The sequence below is a fragment of the Polychytrium aggregatum genome (genome assembly GCF_025602895.1).
Source record: "Polychytrium aggregatum strain JEL109 chromosome Unknown BJ171scaffold_23, whole genome shotgun sequence".
In the NCBI taxonomy this organism is placed as follows: Eukaryota; Fungi; Chytridiomycota; class Chytridiomycetes; order Polychytriales; genus Polychytrium; species Polychytrium aggregatum.
Genome location: NW_026516225.1, coordinates 329,142 through 344,456, shown reverse-complemented (window position 1 = coordinate 344,456; position 15,315 = coordinate 329,142). Strand labels below are relative to the sequence as shown.

The following is a 15,315-nucleotide window of genomic DNA, read 5'->3' as shown; positions in this document are numbered from 1 at the left end:
GCTTTCTCGTGCCGGGGTGGCTGGCGCATGCACCCTGGTTTACATCCCACCGCCATCGTCGCTGCTGGGAGTGCTGGCTCCTCAGGACTCGTCAAGGCCGGTCGATATCCGCTCAAGGCCCGCCGATAGCTGCCCAGATCCATCTGCATCGTCCTGCGATCCAGTCCACGTCTGTTTGAGCTCCCTGCCCAAGCCTGCAGTTTTTGCTCAGAGTCGTCCTCGCCATGAACCATTCCAGGAAGGCGCTGCTCGAGCCGCTGACAGCATCGTTTATCGGAAACTCGTTCGTCAAGGAAGAGGCATCTGCATTCCGGCGCCCCATCGTATGTCCAGTAACATCATCCGTCATCCACCATGTCTACGACTCCACCCCCACGACGATCCAGCGCGGAGTAGCAAGTGCCCGGACAGCCTTCCAGTCTTGGAAGCTGACCACCGGGAGCGAACGAAGGTACGCAAGGATAGATCGAGAGCCTGGCCTGGCCCGAGAGGAGGGCTCGTTGCTGGAGTCTGATTTCTGTGTGCTGTGCAACGACAGAGATGCGCTCCTGGGCATTGCCAGCGCCTTTCGTGCCCACATCGATGAACTGAGTTTCCTGGAAGCGCTCGGTGGCAAGACGATTCGGGATGCGCGATGGGACGTCGAGTCGACGATCGACTATCTGCAGTACTTTGCGGGCCACGCTGACAAGATCGAAGGTGGGAAAGGCTGTGAGCTTTGTGATGGCTGCTCCAGCGTGCGGCTGTCGATGGCAAGGCAGCGACGATGCCCTCTGACTTGACCGTCTGTTGCCAGGCCGGACGTTTAGCGTCAACCCCCGGTTCCGCACATTCACCCAGCGCGAGCCCGTCGGCGTCACGGCGCTGGTTACTGCCTTCAACTATCCACTATGTATGATCGATGCATCGGGAGTCTGCACACAGCAGTTGTCGTGCATGGCTTCGGCGCGGTGCAGGAACGGCCGGGCTGAAGGGCTGGCATCGACACCAACGACCTCCTCCTCCTACTCGCCAACTTACCGATAGTGATTGCCGTTTGGAAGCTGGCCCCGGCTCTGGCTTGTGGAAATGCAAGTGCCAACGGCTCCCCAGATGACTGCTGCATCACGATGCCATCTGCCTTGAGCCGTTCGTGCTTCGAGCTGTCCCTCCCCCTCAGGCTACTCGCATCCACGACTGACACTCACGATATGATCATGATCCAGACCGTTGTCATCAAGCCGCCGCCACAAACGCCGCTCTCGACATTGTATATGGCCTCGCTCGCATCAGCGCATCTGCCACCCGGCGTTCTCACGGTCCTGCCCGGGGGTGCCGAGAGCAGCCAGCAGATCTGCGAGCACCCCGAGATCGACTTGATTTCATTCACGGGCTCGACCCAGACGGGAGCAGCGATCGGGGCCACAGCCGCCAGGGCAATGAAGCGAGTTATCCTCGAGCTCGGTGGCAAGAACGCGTTTGTGGTCTGTCCAAGTGCGGATCTGGACTTGGCTGTTGAAGGTCTCGTCGATGCGGCCTTTGGTAAGGACGACGGGAAGAAGAAAAGGAAGAGTAGGAGAAGAAGGGGGAGCTGGGATGGGGCAAAGTGTCGCCGAGGAACAGAAGTATACTCCCTCCGCTTGAGGAGACCTAGGATCTTTCCACGGCTTTCCTCCCCCCCCCCTCGAGATGACTCGGCCATCGAGCAAGTTTGACCCTCTATTTTCTCTCTCAGGCAACGCTGGACAGAACTGCTGTGCGGCCTCGCGCCTGTTCTTGGACGAGACAATCCACGATGTCTTTATGCAGAAGCTTCTGGCACGGATCCGCAAGATCCAAATCGGAGACAACATGGACGAGCGCACGGATCTGGGCCCTCTGGGTAGGTTTGCAGAACAGTTGTGACAGCGAGCCGTTGCAGCTGCCAACGATAGTGGTTGCTGTAGGGACGTGCAAGAGCAAAAATGGTGCGAACGGACATTCTAATGGCGATGAGCAATGTCGATACGCTGCCAAAGATACCGAGCCTGACACTTACCCCGAACTGCATCATCGCGTACGCTGCAGTGGACGAACGGCACTTTGAAAACGTCCGACAGTTCATCGAAAGAGCCAAACAACAAGCCCACATCCAGCTGGTCGCAGGCGGGAGTCGTCACGGATCAAGCGGGTACTTTGTCGAGCCCACAGGTACATGTCGGGAGAGAGCGCTGGTCGGAGATCCAGCCGCACCATGCAGCGACGGCTCGGAGAGGTGCGCTTAGTGTATCTATGCGATGAGACATACTGACACGCCTTTCAAACGGTTCGGACCCAGTGTTCCAGAACGTGGATGATGCAGACGAACTTGGCCAGACGGAAGTGTTTGGACCCGTTCTGGTGGTCATGAAGCCGTGAGTGTCCCGTCGATCGCACTGCTGATTGCACTGCAATCCTACATGGATGAGATGAGCAGACTGCTTGGAATGTTGAAGAGCCTGATTGCGCATCCACTAGATTCAAGTCTCTGGACGAAGCGATAGCGCGGACGAACGGCACCCAATACGGACTCACCGCCAGCGTGTGGTCTGAAAAGAACGCCGAGATCGAGCGGTTTGTCAGACGCGTGAACGTTGGCCTGGTAAGCATGAGAAATGTGATGGGATGGTCGTCCACGAGCGAACGACTGAGCAGACAGAGACGGGTGCACGACGGCATGTGTTGCCGGGTGCTCTGGCCATCCAGGCGGCGGCCTGTCCTTGGCGGGTCTGTCTTGACCAGCTGCCGCATCCGCACAGGTCTGGGCAAACTGCCACAACGACACGCCGTCGTATCTGCCCTTTGGCGGCCAAAAGATGAGCGGTAAGACAACGCGGGGAGATGGGGTTGGCAACGCCGAGTGCCGGAGACTGCTTCCGCTGTGCCGTAAGCACGATGCCGCCAAAACTCTGTTGGCGACGAGGAAGTGTCATGGCCCCAAGCCAAGAGCCATGCCTGGAGCAACGCTTGTCGGAGCTTATTTTGCCTAATCGCGGCCCTGCTTGTTGCCTCCCGGTTCGCTGCCAACGGCTGCTCGCGGCTGCCCTGAAACTTTTGCCGATTTGCCTAATTGACCGGCTGGGCCGGCCCTATCGTGGGTGCTCATGCTTCTCCCCCCCCCGGCGAATCTGGCGGGTGCGGACGGGATTGGAAATTGCGGTGGTGGTTGCGGTGGTTGCGGTGGCTTGCCGGGTGTGGGAAATCGGCCGGCGGCTGCGGCTGCGGCTGTGGGTGTTCCGGCCGATGGGCCGACAGGCATCGGCAAGGAGTGTGGGTCGGCAGCACTGGATCAGTTCTCGGCCACAAAGTCGGTGCACATTCGAGTGGATGTCTGAGTGGGGCCACGGCCAGGCAACGGTGCGCGCGCGCAGGCACGCCCATGGCTGTTGGACAATAGAAGCCCCAGCGGCGCGAGTTTAGGCAGTTCTTTGCCTTGCCAAGAATGGCATGCCAGGGCAGGCGACGGCACCGCGTGTCTGGGACAGGCGATTTGTCAAAGCAGAGCCGATTGGTCCGGGGGGCGGCATTAGGCACAGGACGGGCCGTGGGCAGCCACGGGTGCATGGGGCATTGGGCGGTCGTTTGCTATTTGTCAGGAGGACGCGATGGTTTGTTATCCCCCAAGCAGCGAGCTGGCGGACCGGGGGATTGTCGGGAGGAGGAAGCCAGGATGGGAGAGCAGCCAGCGTGGGAACCGGGATACAGAGCAGGGTGGGCATGGGGGGCAGCCGGCAAGCAAGGCCGAGGGCACGGCTGTTTGCGGGCGGTGCAGGGCTTGCCGGCGGGGGGCGGTCATGCCACGGGTCACCGGGGGCGGCACGTCGCGTTGTTGATATTGCGGATGTGGTGTAGTGTGTGCAGTGGGTGTGGTAGTGAGCGAATGTGGTGTAATAAATGTGTTTGCTTGGTGATTTGTTTGAACATTTGTGTTATTGTTCGCCTGATTGTTCGCTTGACGGTTTGTTCGCCTGATTGTTCGCCTGATTGTTCGCTTGGTGGTTTGTTTGACGATGTGTTTGACGATGTGTTGACGGTGTGTTTGATTGCTGGCTTGGCTGTTTCTTGGCCGCTTCTTGGCTGCCAGTCTTTGTGCGCTTGATGGCTCTGCGTGGGCTGGACGTGCTTGTTGTGGGCGTTCTTGTCGCGGCCTTGCTCCTCCTGGCTTTGGACACACCGACTGCGGTTAACAACAGCCATTGAACTTAACAACAGCCACTGCAATTAACACCATCGCACAGCCACTCTCACAAACACCTTCTCTCGCCCGCGCTCTCTCTCGGCTCTCTGGCCTGATCGCCCGGCTGGTGGATCGACAGAGACTGCCGCCCTCGCCCCGTCCCCCCCCTCTCCCCTCCGGCTCGGCGCCGTGGTTTACCCGCCGCCCTCGGCTCTTCGGCCTGGCTCTGGCCCGAATCCGGCCCGGGTCCTTCGGCTGCAAATTTGATCGGCGCTTCTGCACTCGGCCCGCCGTCCCGGGCTCTGTCGCATTTGCCCCCCCCTCTGTCCTCCCTCGGTTCGGCTGCCCCATTCCCGCTCTCCTGCTCACGCTTCCCTGGCCCTCTTCCGATCTGGGTCTTTTTATCGATCTGGCCATTTCTTGTGCATCGCTCTCCGTTCTCCGTTCTCCGCTCTCCGTTGCCGGATCGTCCCCGGGCTTCCAATTCACAGCCCTTTCTGTCCATCTCCTCGTGGGACTGCATCCGTCCCTTCTTGCAAGCCTTCTCCACTGCTTCTGAATCTACGGTCGCATCTGATCGTCCACAATGGAGGACGAAGCGAGGCGTGGTGATTCTCAGTCCGGAAGTTCCAAGCGCAAGCGCATCACCCAAGCTTGTGACGGCTGCAACAAAAAGGTGAGCCCTGCCGGCTCTGCTTCCATCACCGTGACGGCCCTCTCCTCGTGAAGGCTGTGGCGGCCTGCGTATTGAGCTCCATCAAAGAAGCAATTGCGCTGCCTACAGTGTGCCAGTGCCTCTTGTCCCCTGCAAATCGTTCCTGGCTGTGATGCTCTGGTGCCTCCGCGCTGGTGTCCGCTCACGGTCCAAGCGGCCGTGACGACAACAACGACAGAGCCCTCTTCCGGGTGTCCACCACCACCAGCTGCAGCGCCCGTCACCAGCTGCAGCACAATCCCAATCCGCAGCACCCTTTTCTAACATACCTGCTCCATTATTCAACGGTCTCTGGACGGCTTCCCAGAAAATCAAATGCGACGGTGCCAAGCCCATTTGCTCCAATTGCAGTCGCTCCAATGTCGAATGCACTTACTCTCGTGGCGCAAAGCGCAGAGGCCCCCGTGCCGGCAACATCGAGTCTCTCGAGAACCAGCTCAAGGCCCTTGAATCCCAGCTCAAGCTGTGGCAAAAGACCGACGGCGCCCGCAACCTAGCTGATCCTTCGTCGTCCTCCAACCCCAACAGCGACCTGGCCTCCAGCCGTGCCGATGGCCACGGCGCCAAACGTATCAAAACCGCCTCGGGTCGCCTCGACGACGGCCAAAACGACTCCTATTCGGACAGCGACTCGAACAGCGACAGCGGCAGCGTCACCCTGCAGGACGGCCTCTCGCGGGTTGTGCCCAATCCGCCGCGCGGTTTTGCCGGCCAGCAGGTCGACCTGCCTTCGGACCTGGCCCAGGAGCTCGTCGGCCTGTACTTTACCCACGTCCATCCGTTCATCCCCATTCTGCACCAGCCCACCTTTCGTCTCGAAGAAACCAACCTGCTCCTGCGCAACTCGATCTTTGCTCTCGCTGCCCGCTACTCGACCCACAATGCCATCAAGAACAAGCCCGGCCTGCCTGGCGAGGCGTTCTACAACCACGCCAAGGCCCTGGTGGACCGGTTCCTCGACGACCCGCAAGTCGATGCCGTCACGGCTTTCCTGCTCATGTCGTATTACGGCGCCGGTAAATAGCGGGCTCTGGGTGGACGGTCGTTTGGGCCGGTATCCTCATCGGCGTGCTCTGGAACAAAGCTCGTCAGATCCCCTGGCCTTTGGTATTGCTGCATGGTTCTGATGCGCCGCGCTCTTCCTTGCTTTCCTGCAGGCTCCGCTAAAGGTACCCTCTCCAAATCCATCTGTCCTGCCTTGGTTTGACATGGCCGTCGTTCCCGACACTGAGTGGCTCTCACCGCATGAACGAGTGCCATGTTTCCCTCCTTTCCCCACGCGTCATGCCTCCTTGCCGGCCGCTCGCATCATGTTTCCCTGCTAACTTCTCGCGTCTCTGTCGGCATCCTGCCACAACCCGCATCTTGGATCCAGGCTCCGGTGCCTGGATGTACTCGGGCATTGCCATTCGCATGGCCCAGGAGCTCAAACTCTACTCTGATCAGCCCAACGACGAACACGGCAAGCCCTTGACTTGGCTCGACCGCGAAGTCCGCCGGCGTCTGTGGTGGTCCTGCTTCATCTTTGATCGCTACGCCGGCGCTGCCGTCAACCGGGGCATGATCATCGTCCATCAAGATGCCTCGGTCTGCCCCTTCCCGTGCGCAGAAGACTGCTGGAAATCTGTCCTTTGTCCCGGAGACAAGCCCAACTCGGTCCTGGAGGCGAGCGCCCTCAACTACTCAATGTACTTTATTCGCTTGGTAACCTTGTTTGGCCGCATCGTCAACTACACCAACTCGCGCAAAGAGAGCAACACTGCCAACAGCGATCACTTCAACGCCATGACGCTGCTGTCGATGCGAGAATACGATGTCTCGAGCGCTCCCTCCACCGACGACTCAGTGCCAAACCTCGAGAAGGAGCTGCGGCAGTGGTTTTCCCAGCTGCCGACCCCCATCGCCTCGTTCGCCACCCAAGACGCCGCAACCTTCAACACCATGTGCAAGCAGTCGTCCGAGCACTGGACGGCGGCCTACATGAACATTCTGTTCCACGTGTGCCTGCTCATCCTGCATCGCCCGCCCAAGCTCAACGACTTTGACAAGCTATGGGACCCCAGCCACTTTGAAATGTCGCTCTCGTCCCTGCGCGAGGTCACCGCTGCCATCTTGAAGGTCGCCCACGTCAACCCCACATTTGCATCGTTCCCGCCCCATGTTGCCTACTGCATCTTCCATGGCGCCCTCGTCAATCTCATGGCCGATCGCCTCACCTTCAGCTCAGCCGTGCCCTTCCGCGAGGGCCTCAACAACTTTTCAGCCCTCGTCGGCGTTCTGCGGGACCTCGCCAAGATCTGGCCCATGATCGACAAGATGCTTCCGGTGCTCACAAGCCTGCAGTCCAGCATCCAAAACCAGCGCAATATGACTTGGGAGGGCCTCCGCCAGGAGATGGTCTCTGCAGGCATTATGGGCGATTTCCAGGCCTGGGATATTGACATTGTCATGCCTGGCAACTCGACCATCAGCCTAAACTTCCAGCCCAAGAGCTCGTTGGGCTTTGGCTCCTCTGGCCCGGTCCAGCGAGGCTTTGCAAGCATGGTCGCGCCCACGGCACTTGCAGGAGATTTGCCCATGGTGCCGTTCAGCTCGACCCTGGCCGCCCCAGGCTGGTCGTCCGAGAGTGCGCTCCCCGCCTTCAGCAGCACCTTCATTACCAAGACAGACATCCGCACACCGCCCTTTGCTGATCTCGCCGGCCCCACCGCTTCTGGCTCTGGGGCGTCGCAGGGCACGGGCTACTCCACCTCCCCTGGTGACTTTGGAGCCCTCTACCGTCCAAGTTCCTCTCATCCGGCTTCAGGAACACCGCCATCAAACGGCTATCCACTCCCACTCTCTGCTTCCTTGGCCGCTGCCCAGCCTCCCCTGGTCTCGCCGGGTCTTGACTTCAGCTCGGGCAGACCCCTGCCTTCGCCCTCAAGCCTGGTTGTGAACGGTGCATCTGGCGATGGCTTGCAAGCCTGGAAACCCGATCTTCTGGCGTCAAGCCGAAACAAGCTGCCTGTCGATCATGTCGATCCGACACGCAGGGATGGACCGTATGGATACCGTCCAGGCGACTCGACGGGATACGACTCGTACAAGGATGCTGGTTCCTATGGCGCTCCAGGCGGCAACGGTGGCAGCGGTAATGGCAATGGCAATGGCAATGGCAATGGCAATGGCAGCAGCGGCGGTACGCTCCGACCCGGCCCCAACGGCACCTCGACATACTCGGGAGGTCTGGGATCCTATACCAACGAAGCCATGTCGCGACCCTACGGATACACCTCGACGCCGCCGCTGTGGAACTCGACCGAGAATCTGCCGTCCATCAATGGCTTTGGACCCGGCCCAAGCAGCCACATGCTTGCGCCGGCTGCCCCGTCACAGTCGCCGGCCTTCCAGGGCCCAATGGCCCCGATGGCCCCGATGGCCACGAACCAGCGCGATGGCGGAATGGCTTTCCCACATCCAAGCGACAGCCGCTATGAGCGCGGTGCAAATGCTCCGATCCGATCCGCCGACGACTACCCATCGCGGCTTCCGCCCGTTGGAATGGCCCCAGACCTACGGCCGTTGTCTGGGTCTGGCGGCAGCACCGGTGGCAACGGATCGTATCTTGGATCAGGTGCTGCGTCGCAGTACCATCCAGCCGGCTCATTCCACCGCTCTTCTCACCCGCCGCCGCCACTACCACAATCATCATCATCAGCGGCGGCCTTGGATATGCCAACCATGGGCCCGTTGGGTTCGCAGCCACCAGGATCATTTCGCTGATAGGCGGACTGGGGTCGACCCTCCATTGCGCCGCCATCAAAGCCAGCATCTGTCTCTCTAAAAGCTTGGAAGGCGATTTCTCTCCTTGTTCCCCCCCCCCTTCGCCTCCTCGCTCCATCGCTCCCACATCCCGGCTCCGCCCGCGGTGCGTGCAGTGGGTTGTTGATATGTGAATACAGTGAACATGAACAGCCTTCCAACCTGCATTCAGCTCGAACATGCTTTGTGTTTCCCGACACACCCAGATTGCCGGCTCTGCAGATCAGGTGACACTGTGTGACACACATCCGCCCCGGTTCGCGGTTCTGTGTCGACACGCACCACGGAGCACTGCGTATTTGCGCCGAGCCTGCCTGGCATTCTTTCGATCCCTCTCTCTCGTCTAATTCCTTTCTACCGTTGGGTATTAAGCGGCATACATGTAAGCCTCTCCCGCCACCGCGCGATCGCAGCGGAACGACATCAAGCCAAAGCGACATTAAAACGGATGGATGGATGGATGAATGGATGAATGGATGGATGGATGGATCGATGGATGGATGGATGCAACGGACCAGGAGCGGCCAACGAATGATTCCAGCCAGTGGCTCGCTTCCTCACAGCCCCAGTATGCCCGGCACCCAACCATCCATCCGACGACAATACATGTGCTGTCTGCGGTGCTGACGCCCATATCGCTCGCCTCTGCCTGCTCTTGGCGCAGTGAGGATATCTGTTCCCCTGTTGAACTGAAGAACCTACTACAAAATGTCAGAAGGAGATGTTGCCGCCGAAGTTGTTGAGGTTTCCGGAGACGCCGTCGCTCCTCGCGCCGCTCTCACCGTTGAGGAGGCCCTCCAGGAGGTCCTGAAGAAGGCCCTCATCCACGATGGCCTCGCCCGCGGTCTCCGCGAGTGCGCCAAGGCTCTTGACAGGTAGCTATCGTTTTGCCGATCGGCACGGAGACGACGAATGCGAGTGGCCGCCTGGTGCGCCTGGGCTGTTGGGATGATATCTTTTTTTTCATGTTTCAAGACGGATCTGAATCTCTTGATGGATACCTCGAATCTGAAGCAGTCCAAGAGGCTGTCGGCTGGGGATATCGGCTCCTGAGCCCGATCGAGCACTGACGAGCGCCGTCCTGCGCTTATCTCCCTCTCCCACACAGACGCCAGGCCCACCTTGCCGTCCTCGTCGAGTCCTGCACTGAGAAGGAGTACATCAAGCTCATCGAGGCCCTCTGCGCCGAGCACAACATCAACCTCATCAAGGTTGCTGATGCCAAGAAGCTCGGCGAGTGGGCTGGTCTGTGCAAGATCGACCGTGAGGGCAACGCCCGCAAGGTCGTTGGCTGCTCCTGCGTTGTCGTCAAGGTCAGTGTTCCGTAACCCACGAACGCGGCTGAGTGTGGCAGATCGGTTTGGCCGACAGCAGCAGCGCAGCGCCCATGCTGATGATTGCGGTTCCCTCTTCTGAGCACCCTGAAGAGAATATCCGCTCCGGAATCATAAATTATACGTCTGAATGCGGCGTTGCGTTGCTGGAGGCAGTAGCAGTAGCAGTAGCAGTAGCAGTAGCAGTAGCAGTAGCAGTAGCAGTAGCAGTAGCAGTAGCAGTAGCAGTAGCAGTAGCAGTAGCAGTAGCCGTCGCTGTCGCCTGGCTCGACCCACTGCTATGACTCGTGCTAATCCCCCATGTATCCCCAACCGCCTTCCTCACTTTGGTCCAAATCAGAACTACGGCGAGGACTCCGAGGCCATGAACGTCCTCCTCGAGTACTTCCGCACCCGCTAAGCGGCGCTTGAGATTGGCTCCCCCTGCAGCCAACGGAAATCATCGAGGTAACCAATCTCCCCGCTGGCGCCATTCCCGCCTCTGCTCGATTTGCGCAATGAAATGCTCTCGAGCCAAGCATAGTCCCTGGCCCCCAGCTCATCCATTTGTCCGTCCTGTTTCCTTTGCCTCCATTGCCTGCCGGTCCCATCCGTGTCTGCTTGTGTGTTGGCTTGATGGCTGCAATCCAATAAAAGGCTCGTATCCCTACATGGTGATTGTCTGTTGTGTGCATGCGTGCTTGGTATTTGGTCCATTCCGGTTGCTCCTGGATTGCCACTAGCCCAGGTAGTGGCTCGAATTGGCTTCGTCGATGTCGTCACCGGCAGTGTTCTCGATCGCATGTCGTCGCCGGGTGTGATCCAGTGCTTCTGGATGACGTTGTCGGGTGCCCGCTTGCGTCCTGCTGCATCCTCCTGCGTCCTGCGGCCGACCCATAAATCGGCTGCAACGCACCTCGTTGTCGGCCGAGCCATCCTGCCAGCCTGCCATCCCGGAATCTGCTTCTGCCGCACTGATGGGCCAACAAACCGAAAAATACACCGACCTGGAGAGCGACGCCGGCGCAGAGAGCACCCCGCCGGGCGATCATGCTGGGGTCGACAACCACCTGACAAGTGTAGGTTGCATCCTCGCCGCGCTCGATCTCATGGACTGCTTCGTGGGAAAGCTCGGTGCACAGACGCCTCTGGTGGCTCATCCGTCGTTACCGGCCGACAACGGCCATCAGAAAAACATTCTGGTCCATCTCTCGCTCGCCTATGGTGCCATTGGCGTCGTCTACGGGGATCTGGCCACCTCGCCGCTCTACACACTCTCGTCCGTCTGGTCATCCGCGACCCCGACACAGCGGCAGATCCAGGGCACGCTCTCCTGCATTCTGTGGGTGCTGACGCTGGTCATCATCGTCAAATACACAAGTACGTGCGGCTGCCTCTTCATTTTCGACCGTGCGTCGGACGAAACGGACCTGGTGCCCTCCGAGCCTTGGTCCTTGGAGGCAAGGCGCTGAATCAATTCCATTCTGCCCCAGTCTTTGTTTTACTGGTTGATGATAACGGTCAGGGCGGCACGTTTGCTATATACTCCCTGCTCTCGAGGTATGAGCCGTCGCCTGAGCTGTGCTGGGCCGTCATTATCGTCGGTGGTTGGGCTCGTTCTCTACTCATTCGGACTCGCACCATGGCGCCATCGACCTCTCGACCGCCGCTCGTATCGCTCACACACTCCCTCCTGCCATCATGCCATCAAGAACCCTTGGACTGTCCGATGCAGAGGACCAGAGGGCCAAGACCGAAGGAAATAGCTCAAGCCGCGACGAAACGGAGCCCCTTCGCTCCCGACCGGCGTCCTTTCTGAAGCGCATTCCCATGGCACACTCGCTCCTGCTGGGCACGGTGCTCATGGCATCATCGATGGTAATCTGTAAGTTGCAGAGCCGACGCCGCACTCCTCCAGCAAGCAACCTTGACAAGAAACCCTCGCAATCCCATCCGGCATCTAGGCGGCACGACTGATCTGGACGACACGACTGATCTGGACGACACGACTGATCTGAACGACCCAACTGATCTGTCGTTCCGCTTCACCCCACACAGGCGACGGCGTTCTCACGCCTGCGATCTCAGTCATGTCGGCGTACGAGGGCATCCTGGTCCAGTTCCCAGATGCCCAGGAAGCCATTATTCCCCTGAGCTGCATCACGCTGTTTCTGCTCTTCCAGGCACAAGTCTTTGGCACCCACAAGCTTGCCAGGGGATTCAGCCCCATCATCATTACGTTTCTGGCCTCGAATGCATCCATAGGCGTGTGGAACATCTTCGTCACCGGCGGCGTTGACATGGTTCTGGAAGCATGGAACCCAGTCCTCGCCATTGGTAAATATGGCCAGCTCCTTACGTCCGCTACCATTTGACGCACCGGTACATGTTCGATCGTGGATGCCGATGGTCTTGGACTACTCCCTCACTCCTCCGTTCTGTCACAGAGTACATGATGACTGAGCCGCATGCCTGGAAGTCACTTGGAAGCGTGAGTGGCGGCTCTGTTTGGTGCTGTGCGCTTTGCACATCAGGCAGTCCGATGACAACATCACGGTCGCTAACCCAGCCAACAACCTCCCCCTCGCATGGCCAGATTCTGTTGTGTATCACTGGAACAGTACGCACCGCTCGATAATGCTCGGGGCTGAAACTCGCCAGTGCTTGCGCCGCGGATTCCCATGTGTTTTCCTTGGCGACATCCAGCATTCTCATCAACCCCGGCATTCCGGACACGTATTTTGACTGACCAGCGATCTTCCCTGCAATCACGCTCATCCAGGAGGCGCTCTATGCAGACATGGGCCACTTCAGCCGTCCAGCCATCCAGCTGGCCACCAGCCTGTTCGCCTATCCATGCCTGGTCCTGACGTATTCTGGTCAGTCCGCACGAGTTGCCAGCGACCCTGAGAACTACCAGAGTCCGTACTGGGACTCTGTTCCGCGCACCTTCTACTATCCCATGCTGGCGCTCTCTGTGCTGGCAACGATTGTGGCATCGCAAGGCAAGTGTCTAACAGGGATACGGCTACCGAATTTTGTCCGCTGTCTGCTGTTCGCTGAGCACAGGACGCTGTGTCCAACTCTTCATGCTTGTCGCTCCTGCAATCGCACGGAACTCACAAGGTCTCATCTCTGTCCAGCATTGATCTCGGCCACTTTCTCGATCGTCTTCCAGGCGAAGCAGCTTGATGCCTTCCCGCCCGTCAAGGTCGTCCACACCTCCGAGAAGGTTCACGGGCAGATCCAGATTCCGCAGGTCACATTTGCGATGATGTGCTTGACCATGATGGTCGTCTTGATCTTCAAGAGCTCGGATCAGCTCGCCGGCGCATACGGCATCGCCGTCAGTTTTGTGATGCTCATTACCACCGGACTCGTGGCCGTGGTGATGGCCACTTGCTGGAACTGGCACTGGTCTCGATACATCACGTTTTTGGTGGTGTTTGGGTGAGCACCATGAGCGGTTGCAGATTCGATGCAAAGTCTCGTGGTGTCCAACCTACGCTCACCTGCTTTGTCTCCATGTGTTCTCTGCCATGAAAGCCTTTTGGATGTGATTCTGTTTTCCTCCACGATTCTCAAGTTCCTGAACGGCGGGTGGTTTCCGATCGGGCTCGCCAGCATGGTCAGTTTGCTGATGCTCGTGTGGCGATGGGGGAAGCTCCTGGGCCGACAAAAGGCCGAAATCCATGCCGAAACCGAGGAGGAAGCCATGAAAACACTTCTTTCCCACACGATGGTGAGCATCCCCTGTCGTGCGGTTGCCTCCGCAGCTCCAGTCGATGGTGTCTGGGTCGACAGATTTCATATGGATTTATATCCATAGAACTCTTTGCTAACGATCTGTGACATGCCTTGTCGCCTAACAGGGATGCATACAGCCAGACATACCGAGGGCAGCCGCAGAGTCGTCCAGACCCAGCGACAAAGTCCAAGTAGCTTCTCTGCTTACGCCGGAACCATGCATCATACTTCCGAGAATGGGCATTTTCTACAGCTCGCAGCCACACAAGCTCCCAACTGCGCTGTACCAGTTTTCACAAAGCATGCCGACAATGTTCAAGGTACCACAGCCGACACCCCGACTCGCATGGGATATGGAGGCGGCCCTTCTAATCCAGTCGCTCGCCGCTCTGTAGGTCGTGGTATTTCTGCACCTCCAACACTCAATGAAAGCGTCGATCCAATCCAAGGATCGCCTCGTGGTTAGCGTCACCAAGTATCTGAATGTTTACAACGTCACCGCCCGCTACGGATACATGGATGAGCTTGAGAATGGCAGAGAGCTTGCGCGGCAGATCTTGGATGAAATCAGGTCGCATCAGTCCCGCACAGCTCCAGGGCCCCTGTCATCTCGCTTGGACCACGAAACTGACCACACGGTCGGATGTCAAGCTACTGAAACGTTGGCTTTGCCCGCAGGAACCGCCGTTCCTCCAAGCGACTTGGAGCCCATCTACATTCTCAGCCGGACGGAGCTCGCCTCCGACCCTCTTGCGTGGGGACGCATGGCAGCCATCCGCAAGGTCCTGCTGGAGGGGATATTCAACTACCTGACGGTCAACACCGTGAGCGGCACCGTCATTCGCAGGCTCCCGGTCGACCGTTCGATTGTGGTCGTCAGTCGCAAGGTTGTTTGAGCAGATACTGACGCGGCTCGAGCTCGATCGTGTCAGGGATGAATGTGCGACTGTATCTGGGGTGAGTCCGATGGTGAGGAGTGCCTGGGTCACCAGCAATGATCTTGTCACTTGGCACAGTGTCGTCCCCATGAACGTCGCGTGAGTTGAATATACAGTCAATCGAGAAAGAAACGGGGCAGTTCCCCCTTTGGTTCCAGATGTCTGAAGCTCCATAGTGTATCGATATCGAGATGCTCGACCTTCTCGAGTCGCTTGGCTTCCCGACAGTGTGAGCACACCTGGGATGTGTTGAACTCGTTCACCGAGCACACATGGATCTTGGAGACGGATGGGTCTGGTGGTCGTCTCTGGTGGTGGTGGAGCTGCTCAAAGTATTTGGCAAACCTGAGTCTCCTGGGACTGGATGCATATCCCTTCCCCTGTTTCCAGGAGGCATTCCCAAAGGCAATCACCACCTCGGTCTCCTTTGGTGCCTGGTCGATGACTTGCTTGCACATCTCGTGGACAGTGCGCTGTCGCTTGCTGTGGAGATCGAGTCGCTTGAATCGCCGTCGCCGGGTCAGGCTGAAGCACAGCTGTTTGTCCAGCATGTCTCCATCGAACACATGGCGAATGTATTGCAGGAAGGGAGCCAACCCAGGGATCTTGGGACTTGGTGTGGTG

At 58.7% G+C, this 15,315-nt stretch overlaps 4 protein-coding genes across 4 annotated transcripts; all 4 read left to right on the top strand.

Moving 5' to 3' along the window:
* Positions 1 to 56: 56 nt before the first annotated feature.
* Positions 57 to 3,462, top strand: BJ171DRAFT_509229 (aldehyde dehydrogenase domain-containing protein). The gene is made up of 11 exons (XM_053111364.1): positions 57 to 451; positions 539 to 699; positions 797 to 892; positions 1,027 to 1,070; positions 1,206 to 1,521; positions 1,715 to 1,861; positions 2,047 to 2,169; positions 2,297 to 2,372; positions 2,476 to 2,599; positions 2,757 to 2,820; positions 3,253 to 3,462. The coding sequence occupies exons 1-11, from the start codon at positions 225 to 227 to the stop codon at positions 3,330 to 3,332; spliced, it is 1,458 nt and encodes a 485-aa protein (XP_052965745.1). The 5' UTR covers positions 57 to 224; the 3' UTR covers positions 3,333 to 3,462.
* A 1,006-nt stretch (positions 3,463 to 4,468) lies between these two features.
* BJ171DRAFT_509227 (fungal-specific transcription factor domain-containing protein) lies at positions 4,469 to 8,848 on the top strand. The gene is made up of 4 exons (XM_053111363.1): positions 4,469 to 4,850; positions 5,197 to 5,905; positions 6,047 to 6,058; positions 6,265 to 8,848. The coding sequence occupies exons 1-4, from the start codon at positions 4,761 to 4,763 to the stop codon at positions 8,652 to 8,654; spliced, it is 3,201 nt and encodes a 1,066-aa protein (XP_052965744.1). The 5' UTR covers positions 4,469 to 4,760; the 3' UTR covers positions 8,655 to 8,848.
* Positions 8,849 to 9,030: 182 nt separating this feature from the next.
* Positions 9,031 to 10,475, top strand: BJ171DRAFT_509224 (50S ribosomal protein L30e-like protein). Its single transcript, XM_053111362.1, has 4 exons — positions 9,031 to 9,075; positions 9,257 to 9,568; positions 9,802 to 10,006; positions 10,368 to 10,475. The coding sequence occupies exons 2-4, from the start codon at positions 9,402 to 9,404 to the stop codon at positions 10,425 to 10,427; spliced, it is 432 nt and encodes a 143-aa protein (XP_052965743.1). The 5' UTR covers positions 9,031 to 9,075; positions 9,257 to 9,401; the 3' UTR covers positions 10,428 to 10,475.
* Positions 10,476 to 11,214: 739 nt separating this feature from the next.
* On the top strand, positions 11,215 to 14,956 carry BJ171DRAFT_623177 (potassium transporter; the record flags this gene model as incomplete). The annotated part of the gene is made up of 11 exons (XM_053115456.1): positions 11,215 to 11,386; positions 11,500 to 11,575; positions 11,719 to 11,891; positions 12,065 to 12,343; positions 12,454 to 12,497; positions 12,603 to 12,626; positions 12,789 to 13,017; positions 13,150 to 13,456; positions 13,553 to 13,748; positions 13,879 to 14,073; positions 14,149 to 14,956. Coding segments are annotated over 11 exons (2,196 nt in total), but the record flags the coding sequence as incomplete, so codon positions are not given.
* Positions 14,957 to 15,315: the final 359 nt, after the last annotated feature.

Coding starts and splice junctions, on each gene's coding strand:
- BJ171DRAFT_509229 (XM_053111364.1), top strand. CDS start 225: ATGAACCATTCCAGGAAGGCGCTGCTCGAGCCGCTGACAGCATCGTTT. Junction 2,170..2,296: donor GTACTTTGTCGAGCCCACAG/GTACATGTCGGG, acceptor GTTCGGACCCAG/TGTTCCAGAACGTGGATGAT. Junction 2,600..2,756: donor GACGCGTGAACGTTGGCCTG/GTAAGCATGAGA, acceptor GCATCCGCACAG/GTCTGGGCAAACTGCCACAA.
- BJ171DRAFT_509227 (XM_053111363.1), top strand. CDS start 4,761: ATGGAGGACGAAGCGAGGCGTGGTGATTCTCAGTCCGGAAGTTCCAAG. Junction 4,851..5,196: donor GTGACGGCTGCAACAAAAAG/GTGAGCCCTGCC, acceptor ACGGCTTCCCAG/AAAATCAAATGCGACGGTGC.
- BJ171DRAFT_509224 (XM_053111362.1), top strand. CDS start 9,402: ATGTCAGAAGGAGATGTTGCCGCCGAAGTTGTTGAGGTTTCCGGAGAC. Junction 9,569..9,801: donor TGCGCCAAGGCTCTTGACAG/GTAGCTATCGTT, acceptor TCTCCCACACAG/ACGCCAGGCCCACCTTGCCG. Junction 10,007..10,367: donor GCTCCTGCGTTGTCGTCAAG/GTCAGTGTTCCG, acceptor GGTCCAAATCAG/AACTACGGCGAGGACTCCGA.